Source organism: Cetorhinus maximus, chromosome 4, assembly GCF_964194155.1.
Source record: "Cetorhinus maximus chromosome 4, sCetMax3.hap1.1, whole genome shotgun sequence".
Classification (NCBI taxonomy): domain Eukaryota; kingdom Metazoa; phylum Chordata; class Chondrichthyes; order Lamniformes; family Cetorhinidae; genus Cetorhinus; species Cetorhinus maximus.
Window position 1 is genome coordinate 122,195 of NC_135882.1, and position 12,214 is coordinate 134,408.

General features: G+C 39.5%; 1 protein-coding gene across 2 annotated transcripts in view; it reads left to right on the forward strand.

The window, feature by feature from the left end:
- avl9 (AVL9 homolog (S. cerevisiase)) overlaps positions 1-12,214 on the forward strand; it is a 145,025-nt gene that overhangs the window by 86,583 nt on the left and 46,228 nt on the right. The window contains exons 9-11 of one of the 2 annotated variants that reach the window (XM_078539792.1): positions 5,409-5,478; positions 6,653-7,197; positions 11,743-11,877. In XM_078539792.1, the coding sequence (XP_078395918.1) occupies positions 5,409-5,478; positions 6,653-7,197; positions 11,743-11,877 (750 nt within the window). The remainder of the gene's footprint in view (positions 1-5,408; positions 5,479-6,652; positions 7,198-11,742; positions 11,878-12,214) is intronic. The other variant, XM_078539793.1, reaches the window with a different exon arrangement.

Here is a 12,214-nt window from a genome sequence, read left to right on the forward strand (position 1 = left end):
ATTGAATTTTTTGAGGAGGTGACCAGGTGTGTAGATGAGGGTAGTGCAGTTGATGTAGTTTAAATGGATTTCCGCAAAGCCTTTGACAAGGTCCCACATGGGAGACTTATAAAGAAGGCAAATGCACATGGGATACAGGGTAATTTGATAAGGTGGATTGAAAATTGGCTTAGTTGTAGGAGGCAGAGAGTGATGACAGAAGGATGCTTTAGTGACTGGAAGCCAGTGTCCAGTGGAGTACCACAGGCATCTGTGCTGGGTCCCCTATTATTTGTCATGTATATAAACGACATAGATGACTATGTGGGGGCTAGGATTAGTAAGTTTGCGGATGACACAAAGATTGGCCGGGTGGTTAACAGTGAGGTTGCGTGTCTTGGGCTACAGGAAGATATAGACGGGATGGTCAAATGGGCAGGTGAATGGCAGATGGAATTTAACCCTGAAAAGTGTGAGGTAATACATTTTGGAAGGAGTAATTTGACCAGGAAATATTCAATGAACGGTGAGACACTAGGAAGTTCTGAGGAACAAAGGGAACTTGGCGTGTGTGTCCATAGATCTCTGAAGGCAGAGGGGCATGTTAGTGGGGTGATGAAAAAGGTATATGGGACACTTGCCTTTATCAATCGAGGCATAGATTACAAAAGTAGGGAGGTCATGTGGAGTTGTATAGGACCTTAGTGAGGCCACAGCTGGAGTACTGTGTGCAGTTCTGGTCGCCACATTATAGGAAGGATGTGATTGCACTGGAGAGGGTGCAGAGGAGACTCAGCAGGATGTTGCCTGGGATGAAACGTTTAAGTTATGAAGAGAGGTTGGATAGACTTGGGTTGTTTTCGTTGGAGCAGAGAAGACTGCGGAGGCGACCTGATTGAGGTCTACAAGATTATGAAGGGCATGGACAGGGTGGATAGGGAGCAGCTGTTCCCCTTAGTTGAAGGGTCAGTCACAAGGGGGCATAAGTTCAAGATGAGGGGCAGGAGGTTTAGAGGGGATGTGAGGAAAAACGTTTTTACCCTGAGGGTGGTGACGGTCTGGAATGCACTGCCTGGGAGGGTGGTGGAGGTGGGTTGCCTCACATCCTTTAACAAGTACCTGGATGAGCACTTAGCACATCATAACATGCCAAGTGCTTTTAAATGGGATTAGGTAAGTCAGTCAGGTGTTTCTCATGTGTTGGTGCAGACTCGATGGGCTGAAGGGCCTCTTCTGCACTGTGTGATTCTGTGAAGCAAAGACATCAGTCAGTTCAGACATCAGATAAACAAACATCTGAAATCATTATGGGGAGAGAGAGGCCATGTGACTGAACTAGTAGTTTTGAGATCTCTTTAATATAAACTGTTAAGGACGATGCAGTCACTAATCTGGAAAAGCTGCCAGTGAAGCAGTAAGGAGCTCCTTTCTCTCCTCTCCCAAGTTAAGACCTTATCTCTTACAATTTAAAAATCCAGCACATTGATGGTGAATTTTGCATTGAAAGGAAACTCAGGTACCAAACTCATTGACTTCTGGAAGAGACGGATTATGGTTTAAAATAAGAATTGTCTCTGGCACTTGCAGTTACATGAGCTTGAACCCAACTCCTCTCCTGACCGAGAAAGTAATTACTTAAAGTACAACTTGTAAATTTTGCATGCTTGTGTGTGTGTGAATGTACGTCATGAAAGTTTGAGAAGCGCACGTTTACCTTTTAAAATATTTTGCTATCCTTACCCAGGTGGGTTCTTAACTCAATAAAAACGAACCCCTTTTTGTTTTAAACCTCAAGGAAGCCTGTCAGAATTGTTTCTTTGCAATCAGTACATGAATGGTTAAACATAGACATTGAGAAAATTCCTTCACCCTTCTAAATTCACAAAAAATCTCTGTTATGGTCAGACTTGGAGTGGTATGACAGGGGAGTTAGTTTTACCCCTCTGCACGTGGCCATAACCACATCTTGTACCTATCTAGGAATGCCCCAGCTCTTTGAAACATTAAAACATGTAAGCAAATGTAATTATTTAAAAACTTTTGAGAATTAATAAGCAATGAACATATTTCAAAAGATAAGTTTAGAAAAAAAGTTTAGCTTTGTGTGGTAAGTGTTGTGACTACGTGTTGAATAGTAGGGAATGATTTCCTGAAGGCTTTTTTTGATGTTGTCTGTAGTTTTGTATTGGTTTTGCAAACTGATACATCTTCACTCAGTGATGAAAGGAAACATGACTTTCCTGATTCCTAATCATGTATTCATAGGACCGTATGAATAAAACTTCAATGTAAAATCAGAATAAATCTGTCTCTTATTATTGGTAACATATTAGCATGGATAAAGGTTTGGTGAGCTAACAGGAAGCAGGGAGAAGGAAAAGGAAATAGATCTTTTTCAGGTTGACAAGCTGTAACAAGTGGAGTGTCGCAGGGATCAGTGCTCAGGCCTCAAGTATTTACAATCTACATTAACGATTTGGATGAAGGGACCGAGTGTATGGTCGCTAAATTTGCCGATGACACCAAAATAAGTAGGAAAGTAAGTTGTTGAAAGGTGGTAAAGAGTCTCAAAAGGGATGTAGACAAGTTAAGTGAGTAGGCAAAAATTTGGTAGATGGAGCGTAATGTGGGAAAATGCGAACTTGTTCACTTTGGCAGGAAGATTAGAAAAGCATCATATTATTTAAATGGAGAGAGATTGCAGAATCGGTGGTACAGAGGGATCTGGTGTCCTAGTATATAAATCTCAAAGTTAGTCTGCAGGTTCAGCAAGTGATTACAAAGGCAAATGGAATGTTGGCATTTATTGAAAGGGGAATGGAATATAAAAGTAGGCAGTCTTTCTGCAGTTGTACAGGGCATTGGTGAGGCCACACCTGGAATACAGTGTACAATGTTAGTCTCCATATTTGAAAAAAGATATAATTGCATTAGAAGCAGTACAGAGAAGGTTCACTCGAATGATTCTTGGGATGAGGGACTTCTCTTACCAAGAAAGGTTAAACAGGTGGGTCTATATCCATTGGAGTTTGGAAGAATGAGAGATGATCTTATTGAAATATACAAGATCCTGAGGGGATTTGATAGTGTAGATAGTGGGAGGATGTTTCCACTTGTGGGAGAGACTAGAATCAGGGGACACAGTTTATGAATAAGAGGTCTACCGTTTAGAATGGAGATGAGGAAAGGCATTTTCTCTCAAAGGGTCATTAGTATGTGGAATTCTCTTCCCCAGAAAGCAGTGGAGGCTGGAAGTTATTCAATGCAGAGTTAGACAGATTTTTGATAGACAAGGGAGTTGAGGGTTATTTGGGTGGGGCAGAGGGCAGGCAGACAGCAAAGTGGAGTTGAGACCATAACCTGATCAGCCATGAACTTATTGAATGGTGGGGTAGGTTCAAAGGGCAGAATGGCCTACTCCTACTCCTAAGTCCAAGCTCCTGTTTTTTGTGAAGTTGAGATATTTATAAATGAAGGAATCTTGTAAATCATTTTTCTGACATACAAGCTTGCTTTATTTTATACTGTTTGCATATTGTTGGTGCCTGATTGACTTTACATGGAAAATGTTTTTTGTACTAATAATGTTGAGAAGTGATATTGCAACACAAATTGTTAGACAAATGTTGCTGGATATTTGATGAGTCATTGATTTATAAAAGCAGTATGTAAATGTCAAATGCAGAATTCCAGATTGGTATAGAATTACAACAAGTTTTCCTAAAGAGTTGGTCAATCATCTTTTTAGAATTTTAATAGTCCAAAAATTTATATGGGCAACTACTAGACATATAGCAGTATAGAAAAAAATTGATTGCCTTCAGATTTCAGCTGAAACAACAGAGATAATGTGAAATGAATATCAGAAAGTAGCATAGTACATAACCCCAGCTGTTGGCATGAAGCTCAAATGTCATGACTGTTTCTGCATCGAAAGTCGTGAAAGGGTTAAACAATTTTAGTGTATTTTAGTAAAAATAAGATATGAGCAGAACTGAAGACTAGCAGATGTACTCTAGACAGGATAAGGAATAATATAGACAAGCTACTAGGACAAAGGGCAAGGGCAGGGAGTGGGTTTTGAGTCTGGGATGTGACCCTAGACTGCACAATCAGCAAGATACGGGAGGCCCTGCATGGGTGAGAACAATGCCTGGTATATGTACACACGAGAAAGGGCCATCTGTTTAGCAAATGATTGTACGTGTACGTGACTAACTGCTGTAATCTGTAGAGGATGGTCTTAGACTGCCTAAGGCAGACTAAGGCCCTGTGTACATTTGAATAAACGATCGAAGCCTGTTCCTGAGCCTCCTGGTGTTTATTGAGTAGCACCACAACAAAGTAGGAAGCATGATTATGGAAGGTGATGAAGATTAAGCACAAATTAAGGCAAATAGATGTGTAGTGTAGACAAGTGGTTATGTAAATGGTCTAGCAAATGAAATTAAATTTAAGAAATCCATAAGCTAACACCAAAAAAAATGTAAAAGTCCAACTAATTACCTGTAGAAAAAGGAAACTGCTCATTCTACATGTGTCTGCAGCCCCCGCCCCCAAAGTAGTTTTATTGCTCTGTTCAGTGTCCTGGCAAGCCACTTGGTTATAAATTCAGCCTTGCCAGTGGTACTTGCAAAGAATTAAGTAAATCATATTATTATTAAAACAGACAAAAATGCATAAATGCTATAAAGTAGTTGCTAGACTGCAAAAGAACAGTCGAACAAGAGCTGTGCATGAGTTACATCATCAGGGCAATATATGGTAAAGATTGAAAGAAATGTAATCCTTTCACTTATACAAAGCAGCATTTACGTTTGAATAAACTATTCTCTGAATGAATATATTTCTGTGCTTAATATTAATTGCTGTGTGGAAATTTATGAATCCAAAGCTAAATATTCAGAAGCAAATACTGTAGATGTTGGAAATCTGAATTATAAACAGAAAATGTTGGCGATACTCAGCAGGTTGGGCAGCAAATGTGGAGAGAAAAGCAGTTAACCTTTCAGGTCAATGACTTTCATCGCAGCTCGAGTTGCCCAGCCCTGATGAAAGGTCATCGATCTGAAGCAGTAACTCTGTTTTTCTCTCCACAGATGCTGCCTGAGCTGCTGAGTATTTCCAGCGTTCAGAATTTTTCACAACCAGATATAAAGGGTTAGAGATTTGAATGAAATTCGTATAATATGAGGAATTACAACCTTGAAGTAATTTACCTTGTTTGGAGTAATTCATTGTATCAGAGTTCTTCCACCCAGCACTTTTGCAGATTTTGTTTAGTGCGGAAGTGGGAGTCACAGGTTCGCAATTAGTGATATCTGCTCGAAAGCTCAAATAATTCCTACATTTTCAAAAGGTTTGTCAACGGTTTTTAAAAATCATTATTTGTCATGTCTATGATAATAAAATGACAACTGTCTTTACAGGTTCTGTTTTATTTATCACCAGTAAATCGTCTGGTTGGAACTCTGATGACGGTTCTGTCACTTTTTCCAGGTAGGCACGAACACATTTGTATCATCGACAAGTTAATTACTTTTTCAAACTTCTCCAAAGCACTTTACAGCCAATGAAGTGTTTTTGAAATGAAGGCACTGTTGCAACGTAGGGAAATGTGGCAACTAATTTGCACACAGCAAGATCACACAAACAACAATGAGATGTACGACCAGATAATTTTTTTTTAGTGATATTAGTTCAATAACTGCCCTGTTGCTCTTCAAATAGTACCCCGTGGGATTTTACACATCCAAATGAGAGGGCAGATTGAACCTTGGTTTAACATCTCATCTCAAAGATGGCACTTCCGACATTGCAGCACTCCTTCAGTACTGCACTGAAGTATCAGCCTGAATTATGCACTACGAACATACAGACAAGAAGCAGGAGTAGGCTCAAGCCTGCTCGCCATTTAATAAGATTATGGCTGATCTGACAGTAACCTTAAATCTGCACCCTACCTACCCCCGATAACCTATCACCCCCTTGTTTGCCAAGAATCTATCCACCTCTGCCTTAAAAATATTCAAAGACTCTGCATCCGCCACCTTTTCAGGAAGAGAGTTCCAAAGACTCTCAGCCCTCAGAGTGAAAAAATTTCGCCTTATGTCTGTTTTAAATGGGTGACCCCTTATTTTTAAACAGCTCTGGATTTTTCCACACAAGGAAATATCCCCTCCACATCTACCCTGTCAAGACCCCTCAGCATCTCAAATCTCTGGAGAGGAGTTCATGAGTTTCTGACTCCATGACAGGAGTATTAAGACTGAGCCAAGGTTAATTTTTATGTGGAAGCTAAATAAATGAGGAAAATAGATAAATTGCCCATGGTAAATAGTCGGCATTCTTCTAGTGTAGCTCGTCCATGTACAAAACCTGCTCCTGGTTCTCTCTGATTTGGGACCATTTGGAGCTTCTGATTCTGATGTGAGTTTGATTCCTTTTTTACTGGTATTTTCTTTAAAAGAGCCAAGGTGTTCTTTGCAGCAAGCCCTGTTAAAAAGGGTGGGGTGGTATATTTTTTACGTATGATTCTATTATCCTGTCACTTTTGAAGGGGACAGTGGATCAAGTTGTTTCCCCTACCCTGGATAATGCTTTATTCTTTTGCATGGGGAGGTTGGACTGTGTTTAACTAATAACCTATGACTTATTTTTATGATTGCTGTAGGAATGGTAGAACATGGTTTAGCAGATTCATCGCAATACAAGCCACGAAAGAGCGCCTCTGAGGAAGTTGTTTTCCAGGAACATGGTTTGAATACTGAAGAATATGTTTCCATTTCTGTGTCAGATATTTCAAACCCTGCTTCAGAATTCAGTGTAAAGACAAAATATCCAGGAGGAGATCATCAGATGAAGGCTATGGCAAAGGTGGTGACCTTTTCGGATGTACAGAGTTCTGAGCAGGCAGATAATAGACTTCAGCAGCCACTGCAGCCTCCACAATGTGCTTCACCTAACTCATCAGAGAGCGATTGGGAAACTTTGGATCCAAGCATTCTTGATGCAGATAATGGGATAAAGGAAGACACGTTGAATGAAAAGGATAATTCTGACCAAAAAGAAGTGTTTACATCGGATTCCTTCATTTCCCAGTCCTTGCCAATCACAGTGCAACCACAGGCTAACACAGGCCAGACAGTGATAGTCCCGGGACTAATTTCTGGTCTAGAAGAAGACCAATATGGAATGCCGTTAGCTATTTTCACTAAGGTAACTTCTATAAATATCGCATTTTAACTTTAATTTGAATTCTGGTAGATGTTTTGCATGTTGCCATCTTTGTATAGCACAAGTACATTAAAGGCCAAAATGTTTTTGTAAACCTTGAGACCAAAAGTGCAATTTAATTGACATAGAAATCAAAAGTATTCCAGTACTGTCTAAATGCTAGGGTAAGATGGCTTGTTTGCTCTTAGTAAATGTAGCACTCTAGCAATTTTGTGCCAAAATACTGTAAAATTGCAAGACAACTTGTTCCTCAAAAATTGTACTTCATTATACAATTTTAAGAATGACAATATTTTGTCTTCCATCTACACCACCGCCTTTTTATGTGGTCGTATTTTTAATTTGTATTTTTGGGATATGGTGCTGCTGGCAAGATCAGCATATATTTCCCATCTCTCTTTTCCTTGAGAAGTTGTTGGGCTGTCTTCATGCAGCCCATGTAGTGAAGGTCTTCCAACAGTCCTCTTAGGTAGGGAGTTCCAGGATTTTGACCAAGTGATGATGATGGAATGGCAATATATATTCAAGTCAGAATGGTGTGTGTCTTCAAGGGGAACTTGGAGATCGTGAAGTTCCCATGTGCCTCCTGCCCTCCTCTTCCTAGGTGGTGGAAGTCATTTCTTTGAGAGGTGCTGTTGAAGAAACCTTTACGTGTTGCCGCGATGCATTTTGTAAATTGTAAACACAATTGTCTGATGGTGGAAAGAGCGGATGTTCAACATGATGGATTTATTCCCAGTCTCTTGTGAATGATCCCATGACAACATTTGAAGAACAGCGAATTAGTTCTCCTGAGTGTATTGGCAAACCTTTATATCGCAATCAGCACCATTAAAACATATTAGTTGGTTCTCATGAAAGATCATCTACCTGAAACATTACTTCTATATCTCTTCCTACAGATGCTGCCTGACCTGAGTATTTCCAGAATTTTCTGTTTTTATTTTAGATTTCTGGCATCTGCATTGTCTTAATTGGTCCTTATCTCATTGCTGTTTTTGAGAGCTTATTGTGTGCAAATTGACAGCCCCAATCCCTACATTACATGGGTAACTACTCTTCAAACATTCACACCCTCCACCACTGATAAACAGTAGCAGCAGTGTGTACCAGCTACAAGATGCACTGCAGAAACTCACCAAGGCTCCTTAGGCAACACCATCCAAACCCACGACCACTACCATCTCGAAGGACAAGAGCAGATGCATGGAAACACCACCGTCTGGAAGTTCCCCTCCAAGTCACTCACCATCCTGACTTGGAAACATATTTCTGTTCCTTCAGTGTCACTGGGTCAATATCCTGGAACTCCCTTCCTAACAGCGCTGTGGGTGTACCTACACCACGGGGACTGCAGCGGTTCAAGAAGGCAGCTCACCACCACTTTCTCATAGGCAATTAGCGATGGCCAATAAATGCTGGCCTAGCCAGTGAAGCCCACATCCTGCAAATGAGTAATAAAAAAAATGTACTACTTTGATTGTAAAGTACTTTGGGATTTTCTGAGGTCATAAAAGGTACAATAGAAATGCAAGCTCCTAAATCAAAATTGTTCAAAATTTCATCCTACCCTAGATGTTTCAAAACTCAACATGATTTTAATGAGATAATATTAAGATGGCTAATTTTCCTTTGTGTTATTCAAGGACCAAACTGAGGAGATTGGCAGGTTGGGATTTGCCTCAAGAACACACATTTTCATCTTGAGTTACAATGTTTTTTACATGTTTAACTGTAACAGGGCAATTACACCCTGTCCAGACCCAGATTTTTGGTCTTCATTATCTAACTAACACTGATCATCTCCAACAAGAGGATATTCAAGTAACACTGCCTTATGTTTTCAGCCTGATAAGAGTAGCCACCTTCATAGTTTCAGATTCAAAATTCTCTGTCAATGTACTTGACCTCATTCCTTGATGGCCCTGTCTTCATTCCCCACACAACCATTGAGGAGTCAGCACAGGTACATACTCCTACTTTTCGAAGCTCTAAACCATAGACGGTCTTGTACTTCTTTCTAATCGAAAACTAAGGGTCAAACGTGGCCTATTGATGCAAGATGGTGCTGCACAAATACTGCCGAATACAGGAAGAAGTCCCGTAATCTGTAACTAGTTGCAAACTATAGAGGTGTGATAATGGGAAACTTTTCCATTTACACATTCCTTATCCTGTAGTTTATTTCATTTTGTGATAATGGACATATTTACATGAATTGATTGCATATAACTTGATAACTACAAACATACATACAAGTGTACGGAGTAAGAGCAGGAGTAGGCCATTAGGCCGTTTGGGTCTGCTCTGCCATTTGATAAGATCATGGCTCATTTAATTGTGGCCTCAATTCTACTTTCCTGTCTACCCATTGTACCCTTTGACTCCCTTGCCAAACAAGCATCTGAATGACCCTGCTTCCACTTCCTGGGAAAAAGAATTCCACAGGCTAACAATCCTCTGAGAAAAAAATAAATTCCCCTCATTTCCATCATAAATGGGAGATCCCATCATTTTAAACTGTGTCCTCAGTTCTAGTTTTTCTGATAAGGGAAAACATCCTCTCAGCATCCACCCTGTCAAGTCCCCTCAGGATCTTATAAGTTTCAATAAGTTCACTTCTCCTACTTCCAAGCTGCATTGGATACATATCCAACCTGCCCAACCTTTCTTCATGAGATAACCCCCTCATCCCAGGAATCAGTGGAATGAACCTTTTGTGAACAGCTTCTAATGCAATTATATCCATTCTTAAGTTAGTACACGGTATTCCAGATGTACTTTGACCGATGACCTGTACGACTGTAACAAAACATTCCTACTTTTATCTTGGCAACATTCCATTTGTCTTTCCAGTCACTTGTACCTGCATACTGACTTTTCCTGATTCACATACCAGGACATCCAGATCCCTCTTTGCTGCACAGTTCTGTAATCTCTCTCCATTTAAAACATACACCGCTTTTCTATTTTTCCTGACAAAGTGGACAAGTTCACATTTTCCCACATTATACTCCATCTGCCAAATTTTTTGCCCACTCCACCTATCTAAATCCCTTTGGAGACTCTTGATGTTCTCTTTGCAACTTACCTTCCTACCCATCTTTGTATCATCAGCAAATTTAACAACCATGCATTTGGTTCTTTCATCCAAGTCTTTGATATAGATTGTAAATTGTTGAAGCCCCAGAACTGATCCCTGTGGCACTCCACTTGGCAATCTGAAAATGACCAATTAATCCCTACTCTCTACTTCCTGTGAGCTAACCAATTCTCGATCCATGCCAATGTGTTATCCACTACACCACAAGCTCTTATTTTTTGTAGTAACCTTTGATGTGGCACCTTTTCAAATGCCTTTTGGAAATCCAAGTACACCACATCTATCAGTTCCTCTTTTTCCTAGTTGCTTGTTACTTCCTCAAAAACTCTAATAAGTTAGTCAAACATGATTTCCATTTCACAAAACCATGTTGACTCTGTATGATTGCATTAAGCTTTTCTGAGTGTCCAGCTCTCACCTCCTTAATCAATTCTAGCATTTTCTTTATGACAATGTTAGACTAACTGGCCTGTAGTTTCCTTGTTTCAGTCTCCCTCCTTTCTTGAATAGAGAAATTAGATTCACTATTTTCCAATTTGATGGGACCTTTCCAGAATCTAGGAAATTTTGGAAAATTATAACCAGTGCATCTACTATTTCCACAACCACTTCTTTTAAGACCCTAGGATGAAGTCCATCAGGTCCTGGGAACTTGTCTGCCTTTAGTTCTAATAGTTTTCTCAGTACCCTTTCCCTGGTGATTGTAATTATTTAAAGTTCCTTCCTCCCTTTCACCCATTGATTTACAATTATTTCTGGGATATTTTTTGTGTCTTCCACAGTAAAGATAGACACAAAATATGTGTTCAAAGCTTCTGCCATTTCCTTATTTCATGTTATTAATTCCCAGACTCTCTCTCAAGAGGATCAATGCTCACTTTATTTACTCTTTTCCTTTCTAAATACTTGTAGAAACTCTTACTATCTTTTTTCATATTTCTATCTAGCTTTCTCTCATACCCTTAATTTCTCTCTGCTTCTTTAGTCATTCTTCGCTGGTTTTTAAATTTTGTCCAATCTTCTGACCTACCACTAATCTTTGCAGAATTGTACACTTTTTCTTTCAATGTGATACTTTAACTTCCTTAGTTAGCCATAGGTGGTGCATCCTTCTCCTAGAGTCTTTCTTTCTCACTGGAATGTATATTTGCTGAGTGTTATGTAATATGTCTTGAAATGTCTGCCACTGCATCTCTGCTGACCCACCCCTTAATCTAATTTATCAGTTCACTTTAGCCAGCTTTGTCTTCAGATCCTTACAATTGCATTGATTTAAGTTTTAAAAAAGTCTTAGACCCACTCTTCTCTCCCTCAAACTATAATCCTTTTATATGTTTTCCATTGCCATTATTAGCCAACATTTGAAAATTAATTTGTAAAGAATAATACTATGACTAATTCAGTGTTTTGTTTCCTTCTTGCAGGGTTATCTTTGTTTACCATACATGGCTTTGCAGCAGCACCACCTTCTCTCTGATGTCGCTGTGCGTGGGTTTGTTGCTGGAGCAACAAATATCCTTTTTCGCCAGCAGAAGCACTTGAGTGATGCAGTTATTGATGTAAGTGCAGAACTCCGGAATGTAATTTGGTTCATAGCTTTAGCGCAACAATATCTTCTGGCACAATATCTTGGCTAACAGCACAACAATAAATATTCCCGTAAACAGTTTACCATCTGCTTAAGTGTAGAGTGGTTATAGAAGAAGATAAAATGGACACTAATAAACTTTAATACAATTTGCAGATTGCTGCTAGTGTATGATTCTAAGATTTGGGTGAAATTAATCTGTTACATTCCCTATGTTTTTCTGTCTTTCTACAGGTTAAGTACTGTTCCATGTAGTTAATTTGGGTTTAATATATGCCAAGTACTACTTTCTGGTTTTGATAAAATGG